This window comes from Lissotriton helveticus, chromosome 5_1 (assembly GCF_964261635.1).
Source record: "Lissotriton helveticus chromosome 5_1, aLisHel1.1, whole genome shotgun sequence".
NCBI lineage: Eukaryota > Metazoa > Chordata > Amphibia > Caudata > Salamandridae > Lissotriton > Lissotriton helveticus.
Genome location: NC_136065.1, coordinates 1,694,516,226 through 1,694,534,200, shown reverse-complemented (window position 1 = coordinate 1,694,534,200; position 17,975 = coordinate 1,694,516,226). Strand labels below are relative to the sequence as shown.

Sequence of the window (17,975 nt, the reverse complement as noted above, 5' to 3'; positions counted from 1 at the left end):
TTTCCAGTGTAAGAATTGGCTTTGTAGTTTGGTTTGCCCTGTTCCCATCATGCACTGGGACAGGAACAGACTATTTTGCATACAGCCAGGTTCTGAAACTGGGATGATGCAGTGAGCTAAAAAACGGTGTTGGATCTAGCCCTGATCTCTTGACTGGGTGAGAGTTTTCTGCTTAATTCAGAGACTCTGTCCATCACCACCCCTTGTTGTAAATTAATTTGTCCACCCTAAGCGTGGAAGGGTATACTCAGACATGAGTCCCTTGCTCACTGCACCATCAGGATTCAAGCAAGCCGGGCCGAAGACGGCTGTAATGCCAGAAACCGGTCCCCGGAAGCTTGTTTCCTTTCCAGTGTAAGAATTGGCTTTGTAGTTTGGTTTGCCCTGTTCCCATCATGCACTGGGACAGGAACAGACTAATTTGCATACAGCCAGGTTCTGAAACTGGGATGATGCAGTGAGCTAAAAAACGGTGTTGGATCTAGCCCTGATCTCTTGACTGGGTGAGAGTTTTCTGCTTAATTCAGAGACTCTGTCCATCACCACCCCTTGTTGTAAATTAATTTGTCCACCCTAAGCGTGGAAGGGTATACTCAGACATGAGTCCCTTGCTCACTGCACCATCAGGATTCAAGCAAGCCGGGCCGAAGACGGCTGTAATGCCAGAAACCGGTCCCCGGAAGCTTGTTTCCTTTCCAGTGTAAGAATTGGCTTTGTAGTTTGGTTTGCCCTGTTCCCATCATGCACTGGGACAGGAACAGACTAATTTGCATACAGCCAGGTTCTGAAACTGGGATGATGCAGTGAGCTAAAAAACGGTGTTGGATCTAGCCCTGATCTCTTGACTGGGTGAGAGTTTTCTGCTTAATTCAGAGACTCTGTCCATCACCACCCCTTGTTGTAAATTAATATGGTACAGTCATGCACACCAAATTCAAATGGGCCTCAGCATTTACTTGTTGAGAATGTTTGGTCACACTGAAACACGCACATCTAAAGGACGTGCTGCCCACAAGTCCAACACTTGACAATAGGCAAGACACTCCAGCTATGGAGGACTGGATGTACCTTTAACATGGAGGCACAGTCGGCAGTCTCTCCACGGGGGGGGGGGGGGGGGGGGGCAGGCAAGAAGGCCTGTGCACTTGAACTGAACCCAACGGTCAGAGCTGCTGACATTGAATCTGGGGAACCGGGTTCCAGCCTCTGCATTGGCTCAACATCCTGTGATTCTGGGCAAATCACATATTCTCCCCATGCCTATAAAAAATGAATGTGTAATGTAATTGGTGCTCGAGTAAAACACTCCAAACAAAATCAATTCGTTTCGAGTTCGAGCTATATAAAATTGAAAAATAATAAAATAAAAACTTGAACAACATTGCAATGAGCACCAACATAATCCCCCACATAGTCTAAGATGTGTGGCAGTAACCACATCTCCGGGCGGTTGGAGGTTCTCATTGAGTAACCCACTGTCAACAAGCTCTGCTGACGAATAGTAAAGTCAAAACGTGACGCACGTCCGTGGAACGTGCAGAACGTCAAACGCGCTGGAGGAAAAACATTCGGCAGGCCAGGAAATAAACAAAGAGAGTAGCGGTGCTGCACGTATTTTCCATGTTGTGCAGAGGACTTTAGTCTCTAGACGGACCTGATTAGAATTATTTGTGACATTAATGTTCAGAGCTCAAAATGCTGCGCCTCGACAACAGGAAGCAAGGTGTCTGCGCCAGCTGCACCTACCACAAATACTACCTCACAAGAATCATTCTTAACAACGGAAACTCGATATGCATATAACGGTAACCTGAAGTTACAGTCCATTTCAAACCTTCGACAACGAGCTCAAAAATGCGTTGAAATAGTCCTCTGGCTGTTTTTGTGGACTAAAGAACAATAAACCAGAAGGAACGGCCAAATACTGTTTATTTTCTCAGAATCCCTCACAGACTCTCAACACCGTGGTAACCTGTGTGCCTACTGCCAGTCTGTGCATGGTGTGCGACCAACACACCCCACACAATTGTCATGTGAATTATCCAAGTCCAGGGCACCTGTGGGCATCAGGTGTCTGATTAGCCTGTACCGATCAAAACAATGGCACACTTACTTGTTCAGACACATTAAGGTGTGCAGTCAATAAAACCATGGTTGCCAATCTGTAGCCTTTTTTTGTAAAACCAGTGTGGCCACTTCCAGTCTAAGATGGCCGACCGCGAGAGTTCCATGTGCACGTAGCCCGAATCACAGCAGTGCTTTTTGTTTTCTCTTCGCGAACAGCGCTAGACACCTATCCTGAATGTAAGACGCCAGATGGGTCTACTAAACCAGCTAAGCAGGACAGAGGGAAGAGTTTCAGCCCTCTTTACCGGAATACCACCTTGGGTATTGCAGTAGAGCATTTGTCTGAAGGCAGACAAAAACCGAAATGGCTATTGTAGAGTCCTCTTTGTGTGCAGGAAAGCCTTAAAAATTGTGTTTTAGCTGCAGGGTGTATGTCAAGACCGACATCAATATCTTAAGTATTAGGACGAAGTAGGAGAGAAAGTAGTAATGGTGTCTAAGGCCCTCTCCCACCTCAGAGTGTGATATCTCAGCACTAACAATATTTGAAACCTTCAAATTTTATTGAACACTAAGTTGATTGTCTTCTATTCCTTAGGATGGCTGCCAACTTCGTCCGATCCACGAGGAAGCTCAAGCCATGGATGATTGAACAAGTGGACAGTGGCAAGTACCCTGGTCTGACCTGGATTGACCCGGACCATACCTGTTTCCGTATTCCCTGGAAGCACGGGGGCAAGCAGGACTTTCGCCATCATGAGGACGCTGCCATTTTCAAGGTGTTGCTGTGTGGTGAAACAACAAGGAGCCTGATTGGTGAGCTGGGTTGGGGCATCGGCAGAGAGCAAGCATTGCCACCAATCTAGACTTTTGGGGCCAGCGTGGAGAGCTCCTGTGTATTAGTCTTCTGAGATGATGAGGAATGGGAAAGGGTAGAAAGCAGATGTGAGGCAAGGGGTGAGAAGCGAGATGCGAGGGTAGTTAACAAAGAAGGCCATGGCACGGGTGATTCGATCAACGCGGGTGAGTAGCGAGATGCGAGGGTAGTTAACAAAGAAGGCCATGGTACGGGTGATTCGATCAACGCGGGTGAGTAGCGAGATGCGAGGGTAGTTAACAAAGAAGGCCATGGCACGGGTGATTCGATCAACGCGGGTGAGTAGCGAGATGCGAGGGTAGTTAACAAAGAAGGCCATGGCACGGGTGATTCGATCAACGCGGGTGAGTAGCGAGATGCGAGGGTAGTTAACAAAGAAGGCCATGGTACGGGTGATTCGATCAGGGCGGCGATCAGACTTGGTATGTGTGGGTTAGAGTGGCATGCAAACCCAGCATGCAGCAGGTGGGATCAGATGTGGGTTGGGGTGGTGAGTGAGAATGTATCAGGAAAAAAAATATCAGAAATCAGGGAAAAGGCATAGGACATTGTAGTGAGATGATGTTATTCATTGTGCTGTGCAGGAATAGGCCTATCCAGTGAGCATATGTGGGTTTGAATGAGCCAGCAGGAATGGACCAGCCCAGTAAGCGGATGTCAGTCCAGGGAGTGCGCAGGAGTGGGACAGAATGATGATGTGATAAGGCCAGGTTGGGGAACCAACTGATCATCAGATGTTTTTCAGAATGGTATAGCAGGCGTTAGCTAGGATGGTGCACAGATATAGAAGGCATGTGACCAGATGTGGTACTGGGTGATGATAGTAGGTGTGTCTCAGCAGTAGTTTTATTATAAATGCCATAAGTTGTTGGTGTGTCAGGTAACCTTGTGCTGCGTCCCTCTCTGCACTGACACCCCAAATAATTTTGTCTAGGTTCCCAGGTTCCTCTGGAGTAATACCATCATACGCATATGCACACCAGTCACAGGTCTACCTTTGTATACCCCATCAGTGCTGTCTCTTATTTACTGTTTTTTATGTTGTGTCTTTTTGAAAAAATAATAGCCATATTCCAGGTTTCTAAATAAAAATGGGTCAGCAAGAATGACTAGGAACAGGCTGGGGTGAGGCGATTGAATGAACCGGGCTGGAAAGAAGCTGCGAGATGTTATGGTGGGCGTGAGCAGGCATGGGACCAAGCAGATGTGGTCTCGAGGGATGTGCAGGCATAGAAATAGCTGTCGAGCCGTCCTGGGGAGCAATGTGTGCCACGTGGGAGAAGGGTGGCAGATGAGGAGGCACAGTCCAGGGAGGGCTGCAGTTGTCTTTCCCAGGTGCTGAGCAGATGGTGAAAGGAGGTCCTCCCTTCCATAGTGCAGACATGAGGGGTGGGGGCGGTGGCAGGTGTGGGCCTATGGATGGGGAAGCGAGTGACGTTGAATAGCCAGGATGACTACTGGCTGTGCGCACGAGGAAGGGGGTTGGTTGCCTTTGGTGTCACTTTTGGGAGGAGTCTGATCTTACAGCACAAGAGGTAGAGGGCCAATCACGCAGCTGATGGACAGGGAAGATCTGTGATAGTTCAGTTCCATAGTTGCTAGAAGCCGCTGTGAAGCCCACGCATAAGGCAGTGAGTGTTCAGTTAATCGGAGATTTGCATGCAATTCGGCATTTTTCTGTTCCATTGCAAATCTTTTCATGGTTCTTTACACTCTGAGCCTAACAACCACACTCCAAAACAATATTTAGATAAAATATTGCACCCACAGCCTAACTAAAAGGATTCAGAGACAAGAGGGTCAAAAGCAAAGCAAAGTGATAGACAAGTTCTGTTGAATATCGCAAATAAATTGCCTTGTACAAACCCAGTTTTCACACATTGTTGCTACAAAAGTGAATGCTAAGTCGCCGGTATGTGTGAACGCTACACTGTAAAAGCCACCTCCTGAGACCGGGTGATCCTTGGGACACAGCTGCTCTAAGACAGTTCGGCTTTGCCTAAAGTTTCTAAATAAATGGAGGGTGGGTCTTTTCATTTTATTAGGAATTAGCATGTCTCTGTTACGTACAAGACCTACCATTCACTTGAATTTTTTTATCATTTAAATAATGATGGTGAAAAAAGGAGATCATACAAGGACCAAACCCTGGATGAAGACGAATGGAAAGGTCAGTCCATTCCATGTGCAGTACACAAGGCCTTGCCTAGCAGCTCTGTGTGGTGGTATGGCGGCACCATACGCTCTTAAGGTGCCCCAGGACCAAAGCTATGCAGAGAGGAGAGGGAGATGCTCCAGAGACTGGGCATCATGTGGCAGGATCAGTGAGGTGCTGGGATCCTTCATAGACCCGGGTGTCGGTAAGTGGTTAAAGGGGATGTGCTCAGGTTCTCAGGAGCAGTTAAAGGCTCAGAGGTTAAAGGGAGCGATTGTAAGAAGCAAAGACGTCATTCGTGATCAGAGGGTAGGCTTGGAGCAGTGGGGATTTGTTTTGATGGGTTAGGCAGTAGTTGGGTGTGAAATATCAAGTGGATAATGGAGGTGTGTTTACTGAACAAGGGGGGGTGAAAAGGTTAAAGGTTTTGTGGCAGAGGATACAAAAATCTGAGGTTAGTGCAGACAGGTTAAAGGTTATTGGCTGGGTAATGACGAATTCTGAATCTATGGTATAATTGAGGGCGAGATAGTGTATCTCTGAACTAAAACAAATGCGGATTTGGGTTTGTTGTACTCCATGAAAACTGCATCCATCCCACTCCTGCTGGGGTCAGTTCCTCATCTCTCCTCACTCCACATCTCTTCCCTTACATCAGCCCCCACATAAAATAAACACAACCCTTCTAACCTGACCAGTACCCTCCAAATCCACTCTCCGTATTCCTGAGATAGCAGCTTCCCTTTTTAGGTCTCGCCTACCGATGCGCTTGCGCATTCGAGCTGGCGAGAGATATAGGGGCTTATCCAGAGTGTAACCAAACTGGCGATTTGATGCAGGGCACGTGAACACAAGTACGCACATTCTCGCTCAATGCTTTTCTTTTAAGCTGTTTCATTGGCTCGTCACTTTAAGTCCTCCCACCCTCTCCCTGTCCAGCTCGCGCTTCACTTTGATCACACCCCCGTGCACTTTTTTAACGTTCTTTTATTGGCTCGTCACTTTAAGTCCTCCCACCCTCTCCCTCTCTATCTCGCGCCTCAAGCGGATCACACCCCCTTGCTCTCCAGCACGCTATCACGCATCCCAAAGCCACCACACTCAGTCCACAGCCTCTCTCCCATTGGCTCTTCACTTCACAATCACGCATCCCACAGCCACCACACTCAGTCCACAGCCTCTTTCCCATTGGCTCTTCACTTCACAGCCTCTCTCCCATTGGTTCTCCAATTAGTCCACGCTCTTTTCAGCTGACTCGCGCGCCTCGAGCTGATCACGCCATCATGCATCCTACAGCCACCACACTCATTCCACAGCCTCTCTCCCATTGGCTCTCCACTTAGGGCACGCTCATTTCAGCTGACTCGCGCGTACAGCCACCACACTCATTCCACAGCCTCTCTCCCTTTGGCTTTCCACTTAGGGCACGCTCTTTTCAGCTGACTCGCGCGTACAGCCGCCACACTCATTCCACAGCCTCTCTCCCATTGGCTCTCCACTTAGGGCACGCTCTTTTCAGCTGACTCGCGCGCCTCGCGCTGATCATCCCCCTCTTGCTCTCCAGCACGCTATCATGCATCCCACAGCCACCCACCCCCTTCTCTCTAGCAGCCTCTCTCCCATGGGCTCTTTCTGCACGCTGCATTCAGCTGACCAGCAGACTCTCCTTGCGTGTGCCTCTCACTCATACCACCGCCTCCCTCACACAGACTCTCCTTTCATTGGCTGTTTACTTTGTGCACGCTGACAACATGAAGCTCGCAGCCATTCTCCAATTTTGCTTTAACACACACATTTTCATCCATCCATCCTACGACATCCATCCATCCCACTCCATCCATTTATTCATCTAACCATGCATCCATCCATTCATCCCCCTACTCCATACATCCATCCACACACTCCAACCATCCATCCAGCAACCCACTTAATCCATCCTTCACCCCACTCCACCCATACCATCATACCCACTCCATCCATTAATCCATCCATCCATTCGTTAATCACCCCACTCCATTCATCCATCCATCCACCAACTACATTCAGCCATCACACAAATACAACCATCCATCCACATACCCACAACAAGCCATCCAATGGTGGTATATAAACTGATTAAAGCACCCTACCACACCCATTTACTACGAAGATATTACTAAATATGCAGGCAGATGCCACAACTCACTCACCACCCCAATAAAAACAAGCATTGGAAATGCAATAGGTCTCGCAATAGAAAAGTTTGAGTTTTTGATGTGGAAAATGATTTTTTTTATTTTGCAAAATATAAAAGTATTAATTACGTTTTTACAAATGGCAATAGTTATAAAATTATCAAATGTTACATGTATAGCATTAGTAAAGGTACAATATATAGTTTTCCCCTGTTTTACAACATGTATTGACCTGACAAATAAAAATGTTTTAACATGAACAGAAGTGATAACCTTTAACATATTGTTCTAACATTTGTAATAAAATTTGAAACATTGCTAGAAAATAATTGAACCAGTTGTTGTCGAATTGTTGCACAGATTGATGGTGTTGTGGCGCTGAGTGATGTTGTTTTGGCTACAAGTAATGCTGTGGCGTTTAGTGATGCTGTTGTTGTGCATAGTGATGTGTGGTGCCTCTGAGTGACGCAGTGGTGGTGCTGAGTGATGCTATGTCGTTTATTGTCCGAGAGGCAAAGTTCTCGCTTGAGATAAGTCACTTTTTTTTTCTCCCGAGAGATTGTCCCATGACTTCCTCTATTACCCCAATAATCACGAGAGCTCGGGATGCGCCGCCATCAAAGGGGCCGGACGGGGTGGGGAGAAGTGCACATTCTGGCACTGACTTGGCCGCTTTGATTCCCTGCTGCGCCCATTTACATTTTGGAATTAATCTGTTCCCAACGCCCCCAACACCACCCGAGCCATGCAGCCATCCCGCCCCCGCCCCCGGACAGGATTCTCAGAGCTTGCAGGAGGAACCGCCGAGAGCCTGAAAACCAACTGCAGGGCAAGTCAGAGCTCTGCTGGAAGACCGGAGGGCTGGGGCGGCACTGCCGGCCACGAGCTACTTGGATTTATGTAGCGCTTACTTCCCCCTTACGGGGATTTGAAGCGCTATTCGAAATGCTGCATACTATCTATGCATTTTCACGTCTCCCCTTTGCCTCGAGGACCGTGGCTGCAGGCCTGAGTGCATCTCGTAACTCACAGAAATCAGATAGCCATTGAATAAATTATTTCTGAATTGTTTCGTTTCTCTGCCTGTATGGAAGTGTGAAGTTTAGAAACTACCTGAAATGTGGTTTTTGAAGCAGGATGTAAGTTCTGCTTTGGTGCTCGCTAGGCCTTCTCTGGTGCCAAGAGGTTTCTGCATCACTCTATCACCCTCCCTCCCTCTATTGCCCCCCCTCTATCGCCCTCCCTATATCGCTCTCCCTCTACCGTCCACCCTCTATCGCCCTCCCTCTATCTAACATCCTCCCTCTATCTATCTATCGCACTCACTCTATATATTGCATCAACATAGCATCACTCAGCACCACATAGTGACCCCTTTTCCCACAATTCCTGCAAGTATTATTCTTTGCAAAACAGTTTGGAAAATTAGATCCATGAAATTGACTACCACACCTTAAACATTTAAATTTCCCATCTCTGTTCCAACTTGGATTAGACTTTGATCTGTCGGGTTTCTGAGTAACCTTTCCTAAACCAGTGTTTGCTTTACTGACAAAAGTAGGTTTACTTCCAGAAGTAGCATTCACTTGAGATAACAAATTGTCCTGTCCCTTTTCAATGACATTGGAAACAGAATCAGAGAGACTCGGAACCTTGCGTATCTCTTTAACCCAATTTGAAGTATGTTCAACACTTTCCACAATGGTTATAGCCTCTTTCAAATTTGGATTCTTGGATAATAGTTTTTCCTGGATTTTTTAGTCATTTGTGCAACGAACAAGCTGATCACGAATGAGAGAGTCAGTGAGGTGTTCGAATTCGCAAGTCTGAGCAAGTGACTTAAGTGCTACAACATAGTTACCAACTCTCTCACCTTTGTACACGCATAAAGAATTTATGTCTCTCCATGACTACATTTATGCGTGCTCCAAAATGTATTTCTAAAAGCAAAACACTCATGTCATAGACATCATTCGGCTCCCCTGCACCTCTGCCTAAAGGTATAGGGTCTAAACTGTCATATATGTTCCTACCCTCAATTCCAAGATTGTTCAACAAAACAGCTTGCTTCCTAATAGCTGAAAACTTTTCACCGCCAATGGCAATTAGGTAAGAGTCAAAAATTGGCTTCCACTTTTTCCAAGGTAAGACTGGTTCACCTTGTTCACTCAAAAATTGAGGTGGTTGATTCATTCCACCTGCCGTAGACATCCTGAAAATAAGTAAACACAACAAACCAAAGTAATAAGTTAAAATAATTATTTAAAATAATTATTTAAAATAACAATATAAAACAAATATGAGAAAAAAAGAAAAAACTGGGTTACAGCTGAATTCCAAAATTTGTCATTTTATCCGTGTAAATAGTCCCAAATGACTCTCTTTCAAAAATCTTCCTTTTTTTCCTTAGGTTATAGTACTTGAAACATCCATTTTGTATAATTGTTTAATCCTGGGATTGACTTTAGTTGCTCTACTCGTCGTTTTTCCTTTAAAAGACACTAGACTTTCCTTTAAAAGACACTAGACTTCCTGAATGAGGCATGTGCAGTTCTAACTCAATTTCTATACTCCCAGTGTTGCCTACAAATAGTTCTACAGTCCCTCTTCAATTTCCACTTTTCTCAGCATTAACCAAAAGCTGTGCTACTGAGGAGTAATTGTTCCTTTCATAAGCCAATATCGTAGCTCAACACGTATCTTTCAAGTTGGGTGTAAACTATTTAATCTTTATATCTCTATGCTCGTGACTCCCTTCATGTTGTTTACACTTGAAAAAAAAAAAACTGTTCATTACGTGCGCTTGAAACACGAGCCACTTAACGCTCGAGTGCATGCGTTGCTGATCTGTTTCCCCTGCGCACATGAAACGCGAGCCTTTCGCACTTGGATGCACGTGCAGCTGTTTTTCTTTAATTCGAGCAGAGATTCCAAAGGCTATTTACTTTAAGCACAAGCCTCTTCCACCTCCAGTTCAAAGCACAAAATCCACATTAAATCTTTCAGATAACTTCAGGCTTGAACGGATAATGTCAAAGAAAAATATTCTCGATTAAATAACATCGCTATTCCTTCAAATTGAAAGACTGCTTCGACACGCATTTCTTTGCGCTGTTTTCACGCTTCACAACACGCGTGTCTTTTCATTAAAAAATAAAAGCGAATAACATCCTCTCCGTGCGCTAATCATGTGCCACCGACGGAAGCCGACCCGACGAACCTACAGCGCCGCCGACCTCACCGCACTCAACACCGGCCACATCCCAGGATGTCACCGAGCCGCCCCGAAGCACACCCACGGACCCTTCAGCTGCCTCGCCTGCAAGTTCACCTGCATCCGGACCTTCCCTGCACCCGACAAGCCGAACTCCAGCAGCACCCACCTCAAGTGCATCCTGCTCAACACCCGCTCCGTCCACAGACACGCCGTAGAACTCTGGAACCTGCTCGACACCACCGCCCCCGACGTTGCCTTCATCACCGAGACCTGGATGAACGCCTCCTCAGCCCCAGACATCGCCATCGCCATCCCAGAGGGCTACAAGATCACCCGGAGGGACCGCGACAACCAGACCGGAGGAGGCATCGCCATCATCCACAGAGACACCATCCGCATCACGACCAACACCGACGACACCCTCACCACCGCTGAACACCTGCACTTCCAGATCCACACCAACCCGAAGACCACCCTCAGAGGCACCCTGATCTACCGACCCCCGGGACCGCGCACACGATTCAGCGAGGACATCGCCGACTTCGTCAGCCCGCACGCTCTCCCCTCCGCCGACTACATCCTCCTGGGGGACCTCAACTTCCACCTGGAGAACAACAACGACCGCAACACCATCACCCTGCTCGACAACCTCGACAACCTCGGACTCAAGCAACTGGTGACCACCCCCACCCACCTCGCCGGACACACACTCGACGCCGTCTTCTCATCCAGCAAAGACGTCACCTTCAGCCACGCAACAGGACTCCACTGGACGGACCACAGCTGCGTCCACTTCACCTTCAGAAGAACGACGATCCACCACCTCCAGCAACAGGTTGCTCGAAGAAGCTGGAACAAGATCACAGCCGACCAGCTCACCACCTCCCTGAGCCAGCACCCTCCCGCCAACTCAGCGAACCCCAGCCAGGCCGCCGACAACCTCACGAAGTGGATCAGCAACTGCGCGGACGAACTCGCCCCTCTAAGGACCCCGCCCAGCAGATCCCGCAGCAGAAAAACACCATGGTTCACCGACGAACTCAAGCGCTCCAAGAAGAACTGTCGAGCCCTCGAGAAAGCCTGGAGAAGGGAACCAACGACGGACAACATGACCACCCTCAAGCTCGCCACCCGGAAACACCACCAACTGATCCGCGCCACCAAGAAAAATGCATACAAGGACCGGCTGGACAACAACGCACACAACTGCAAGGAACTCTTCAACATCGTGAAAGAGCTCTCCAACCCCAACGCCGGAAACAACGACATCACACCGTCGCAAGACCTCTGCAACTCCCTCGCGTCCTACTTCCACAACAAGATCACGGACATACACAACAGCTTCAACAACCAACCAACGCAAGCCACAACCGCAACGACGCCACCATCCACCACCCTCCGCACCTGGACCCCGATCAGCACCGAAGACACCATCCGCACCATGAACTCCATCCATTCCGGATCTCCGACTGACCCCTGCCCTCACCACGTCTTCAACAAGGCCGACGCTGTCCTCGCACCCCACCTGCGAGACATCATCAACACCTCCTTCGACTCCGCCACCTTCCCTGAGAGCTGGAAGCACGCCGAACTCAGCGCTCTCCTCAAGAAACCCACAGCAGACCCCACCGACCTCAAGAACTACCGTCCCATCTCGCTCCTCCCGTTCCCGGCCAAAGTCATCGAAAAGACCGTCAACAAACAGCTGGCCGCCTTCCTCGAGACGAATGGATCCCTCGACCCCTCACAGTCCGGCTTCCGAGCGAACCACAGCACCGAGACCGCCCTCATCGCCGCCACCGACGACCTTCGAACTCTGATGGACAACGGAGAAACAGCGGCCCTCATCCTCCTGGACCTCTCCGCGGCTTTCGACACTGTCTGCCACCGCACCCTAGTACAGCGCCTCAGCAACATCGGAATCCAGGAGAAGGCACTGGAATGGATCACCTCCTTCCTCGACGGAAGAACACAAAGAGTCCGCCTACCACCGTACAAGTCAGAGGCCACCAAAGTCATCTGCGGCGTACCCCAAGGATCCTCGCTGAGCCCAACCCTCTTCAACGTCTACATGAGCCCCCTCGCGGCCATCGCACGCCAACACAACCTGAACATCATCTCCTACGCCGACGACACCCAGCTGATCCTCTCCCTGACCAACGACCCCGCCACCGCCAGAGCCAACCTGCACGAAGGGATGAGAGACGTAGCCGAATGGATGACGACCAGCCGCCTGAAACTGAACTCAGACAAGACGGAGGTCCTCATCCTGGGCTCCACGCCCTCCGCCTGGGACGACTCCTGGTGGCCCCCCGCCCTGGGCACCGCACCCAAACCGACGGACCACGCACGCAACCTGGGCTTCATCCTGGACTCCTCCCTCTCCATGACCAGACAAGTCAACGCCGTCTCCTCGTCATGCTTCAACATCCTGCGCATGCTACGTAAGATCTTCCGGTGGATCCCCACCGAGACGAGGAAGACGGTCACCCAAGCCCTCGTCACCAGCCGACTGGACTACGGCAACGCCCTCTACGCCGGAACCACTGCCAAACTCCAGAAGAGACTCCAGCGGATCCAGAACGCCTCGGCGAGACTCATCCTCGACATCCCCCGACGCAGCCACATCTCCGGACACCTGAGAGATCTGCACTGGCTCCCGGTCAACAAGAGAATCACCTTCCGGCTCCTCACCCACGCGCACAAAGCCCTGCACGACCAAGGCCCAAGCTACCTCAACAACCGGATCAACTTCTACACTCCCAAGCGCCTCCTCAGATCAACCAACCACGCCCTCGCCGCCGTCCCCCGCATCCGAAGAGCGACAACAGGAGGAAGATCCTTCTCCTACCTGGCCGCCAAGACCTGGAACTCACTTCCGACCAATCTGCGCCTGACCCAAGACCACCTCTCCTTCAGGAAGAAGCTCAAGACCTGGCTGTTCGAGCAGTAGCGGCACCCCCCCCCTCCCAGCGCCTTGAGACCCTACGGGTGAGTAGTGCGCTCTACAAATGACCTGATTGATTGATTGATTGATTGATTGACTTCTTAAAGCTATAAAAACGCCTCAAACAACTTCTCAATGAAAAACTGACCTTTTAGCTTCAGTAAAAGTTTTTTTTTTCCTTTTTCCTCGTGGGTTCTTTTCTTATCTTCCGGTGTGTGATCCCTCTATCGTCGCCAGTAATAAAACAAGTAATCTGCTTGTCTTGATTGAAGTGTCTTTATTCACACACACACCGGTGAGGCTTACAGCACAGGAGATAACAACTGACTCCTTGCTCAACCTCCAACATTCCCTGATGTCACATACATTCTCAGGAGGAATGTTACACTTAAAGGCATAGATATAACAAGTTCCTTCTGATTTCTTTTCCAACGGGACCATTCCAGTCTTAGCAGAGCCCAGCGGGGCCATGTTTGGCTAGGTTTGCCACCAGCACAAAAATAATTTAATTTACCTCTCCAGTCTCAATCACACTCCCTTGGTTCCCCTTAAAGTAAAATGTATTGATAAACTCTTAATTACCCATTAGATATCCAAAACCTATCCATCCCTGGCATTGGCCATCTCACGTGGTCAGAGACCGCTATGGAGCTCAAACTCCCTCCTTCTTCAAATCTTAAAATTCAAAAAGGAAAAAATGGCACTAAAGAAAGCAATGCTTGGCAGGGAGTGGGCCCAGGGTCCGGACTATGAGCCATCCGGTCATAAGGCCCATATCTTCTTCTAATACTTTGAAACAAGAACTAAAATGTCAGTTATTTCAACAGTAGCGGGCCGTTGAAGTGGTGAAAATGCCAGAGTTTGTGAGGTGAGCGTTGAGTCCAAGATTAAATCAAACCTGGTTTTGTTCTTCAGGCCTGGGCAATTTACAAGAACAAGTACAAAGATGAAGACAAGATGGAGGCTGCCATATGGAAGACACGCTTGCGCTGCACCCTCAACAAGAGCCCCAAGTTTGCTGAAGTGCCGGATCGCTCCCAGCTAGACATCTCTGAGCCATACAAGGTCTACCGCCTGGTGCCACCAGGAGAGCAGAGGGGTGAGAGCACCAGCGAGCAGTACAGAATAGCAGTGTGTCTGCAAAACTGTACACATCGGCAAATGGATGCATGCAGTATGCTATGGGAATTTGTGAACAGGCCTATAGAAAAGTAAGAATCCGTTTGGGGATGTACAGCAAATGGAATAAATGGCCACATATATGCGTGTACAACAAAAGTGAGGGATATGAAACAAAAATATGGGAAGGTTTTAAACACACTAAAAGGGCTGTTTTTACATGAAGGGAGGGAGTGGTCAGGGCCATTAAGGAGATGGAAGGCAGCAGCAGCTGAAGGTGCACTGGGCACATAATAGTTTTTAATCAGAACGATGTTAGGTTGGTAACAATTGTGGATGTCTTTTTAGACAGCTTTTTTGTGATCTCTCTTGGCAAAATGCATTTAGTGGTTTCAGTTTTTAGAAGATATTTGATGACCTCTCGTGCCAGATGGTATACTGTAGTCCCTAACAGGAGGCATTATTATGTGGTCTTTGTTGTTGTCACAGTTTTTTTGGTTGTCTGTCTTGGCAAATAGTGTTTGATGGTATCTGTACGTAGTTGATCTGTGTTTGACGCTGTTATGGTATCTAAAGTTCTGTGTTGGCAGAGGGTCTTTTTAGCTGGGATCATCGCGATGCTAGGTAAATTATAAATGGTCATGACGCTGATGATAGTCTCTTGTACGTTCTTTGATAGACTCTGGTGGAAGATGATATGCAATGTTCCTAGTCACTAGAAGGTTTTACAAGGTGTCTTGCGAGTGGTTATTTGATGACCTAACCTGGCAGAGTATGTGTTGTTGTCTTTTTTAACTGAAGATATATGGTAATAACTGTTGACAGAGACTCTTCATAGATCCTGCTGGCAAAGAGTATTTAGTGGTCTTTTTAATCAGAGATATGTGTGGGTCGTCTGTACTTAAAGAGATTGTTAACTTTCACTTTTGGCAGAGGCATTTTGTTGTTTCTTTTGGTAGACGGCATTTGGTTCTTAGTTCATAATAATTATGTTTTTTGGTCTGCATTTCCAGAGGATATTTGTTGTTTTCTTTAATCAGAAAGGGTTCTGTCTTCTCTTTTGGTAAATATTCATTTGTGCTCTTTATAATAAAGTGGGAGGACACAGGATGCAGTTAGAGTAAGAGGTATTTAATACAACCTCATCCAACAGCCAGTACATTTCAACTGTCATATCAGGAACACAGAGAACAGAACATAGAGAGAGCATGGTTCCACGCTGGGCATTCCAGCAAGGAGACAAATGACATCATTACACTTCTTCCTCTTGACATTTAAATAAGTAACAACATAGCTGAGAACAACTAAACATAATCACGCAAGTGCAAAGGCAACCTGCGAACTCTCACACTCCTACGAGAACCAGCAGACTCCAGAACAGGAACAGAAGAATGACCTCCAGAAGAAGACCTATCATGAATAGAAGAATCACGTCCAGCAAAGTGAGAAAGTCGACTGTGGTTCCATATACGACCATCCTCTGTCTTAACAGCATTTTTTTAAAGTTTCACAATGGTTCTAGGAGCAGAAAACGTAGACCAATTTTGACATCCAACAGGTGCTTTTATCTTAGTTTTCTCCCCAACTTTAAAATTCATAACCTTGGCAGACTTTTTCTTGTCAACATACACTTTCCTTTTCATTTGCAAAGATAATTCTTTATCCCTCCAAGCTGCAATTTCATTGTTTTTTACACCTTTGTCAGACACCATCCATGCAGGGCACAAACAAGTGTTGGGAGCTCTACCCTTGAAAAGTTCAAACGGAGTTTTACCCGTAGATGAATGCGGGGTGAATCTGTAAGCGGTTATCCGGTTCTGTAACTCCCTCCTCCAATCCAAACAATTAACCTTTGCCAACTGAATACACTCCTTAAGTGTCCTGTTAAACCTCTCCAAAGCACCATTTGCCTCAGGATGATATAAAGAAATTTTCTTGTGTACAACACCACACTTGACAAGATAGTCCTCCATGACACCTGAACAAAATTGAGGACCGTTGTCTGAAAGAATAGAGTTTGGAAAACTCTCCCTTTTGAACACAGAATCCAGGAATGCAATCACGGATTGACTTGTGACCTCCCTTACCAGACTTACCTCCACCCAACGAGAATAAAGATCTAACAAAACCAACATGTATGGAGTCTGTCTTTCACCATGTAAAGGTCCCACAATATCAATTGCCAATTCATCCCAGGGTGATCTAGGCAATTTTCTACAAACCATGGGTGGGCTTCTTGTTTTAAGCACCTTGTCACTGATCTGACAAGGAGTACACTCCCTTACTAAACGTTCCACCATTATATCCAAACCCGGCCACCAAAAATTCTGACGGATGCGTTCTTTTGTCTTAGAAATGCCCAGATGTCCTTCATGGGCCATGTTCACTATAACATTCCTAAGATTCGAAGGCTGAATCAATCTGGTTCCTCTCATATGTAAGCCATCAACAACAGCTAATTCATTTGCCACCAAAGACCATGGTTTGTTAAGGAAGGTAGACTTATTCTGATGTAAAAGGCTGATAACACTCATCATTTCATGATCCTTTACCAACTCATCCTTCCATTCATCTTCCTTTACAGCTCCCAGAGTAACATCACAAACACTTAAATCACAATCAAGACCTACTAGATCATCAACATCTTGACCACCAACCTCACCTACGACATTCACCAATCTAGACAAACAATCCGCCGAAACATTAGTTATTCCTGGAATGTACTCAAACTTACAATCATACTCTTGCAAGGAGATGACCCACCCTCTTATTCTTGAAGAAATAGAATCCAAACCTTTCCTTTCAAATATTTCCTTTAAAGGTTTGTGATCAGATATGACTGTAAATGATGAACCCCAAACAAACTTCCTGAATTTGTTTACAGACCAGAATATTGTCAAGGCTTCTTTTTCAATGACCGAATAACTTAGCTCAGCCCCTTTCAAACACCTTGAAGCACAAGCAATCAATTCTTCACGACCCTTCCTTACTTGAATTAACAGAGAACCCAGTCCTTTATTACTCGCATCAGTCACAATGAAAGTGGGATCTCCAGGTACAAATGCTTGTAAGTTTGGTGCATTTCTAAGATCAGACTTCACTTGTTGAACTCCACACTGCATTCTTCGGACCACACAAACTCCACATTTTTGCACACAAGCTTCCTCAAATGAACAGTTTTATCAGCAAAATTCCTCACAAATTTATTATAGAACTGCGCCATTCCCAAAAATGAGGAGACTTCTTCTTTTGAGGAAGGTACTTCTAACATTTCAATTGTGTCAACTAACTCTTTCTTTGGCCTGATACCTAGTCTTGAAATATGATGACCCAGGTAATCAAGTTCTTTGACACCAAATTTACATTTGCTTCTCCGTAAAGACAAACCCGCATCCAACATTCTTTTTAATACAGAATGA

The 17,975-nt window shown here is 47.1% G+C and overlaps 1 protein-coding gene across 3 annotated transcripts in view; it reads left to right on the top strand.

Annotated features, from left to right (window-relative positions):
• LOC144755745 (interferon regulatory factor 9-like) overlaps positions 1-17,975 on the top strand; it is a 301,449-nt gene that overhangs the window by 61,237 nt on the left and 222,237 nt on the right. For 2 of the 3 annotated variants that reach the window (XM_078644954.1, XM_078644953.1), the window contains exon 2: positions 2,666-2,883. In XM_078644954.1, the coding sequence (XP_078501080.1) occupies positions 2,667-2,883 (217 nt within the window). In that variant the 5' untranslated portion in view covers position 2,666. Of the gene's footprint in view, positions 1-2,665; positions 2,884-14,352; positions 14,537-17,975 lie in introns of all 3 variants that reach the window. The other variant, XM_078644955.1, reaches the window with a different exon arrangement.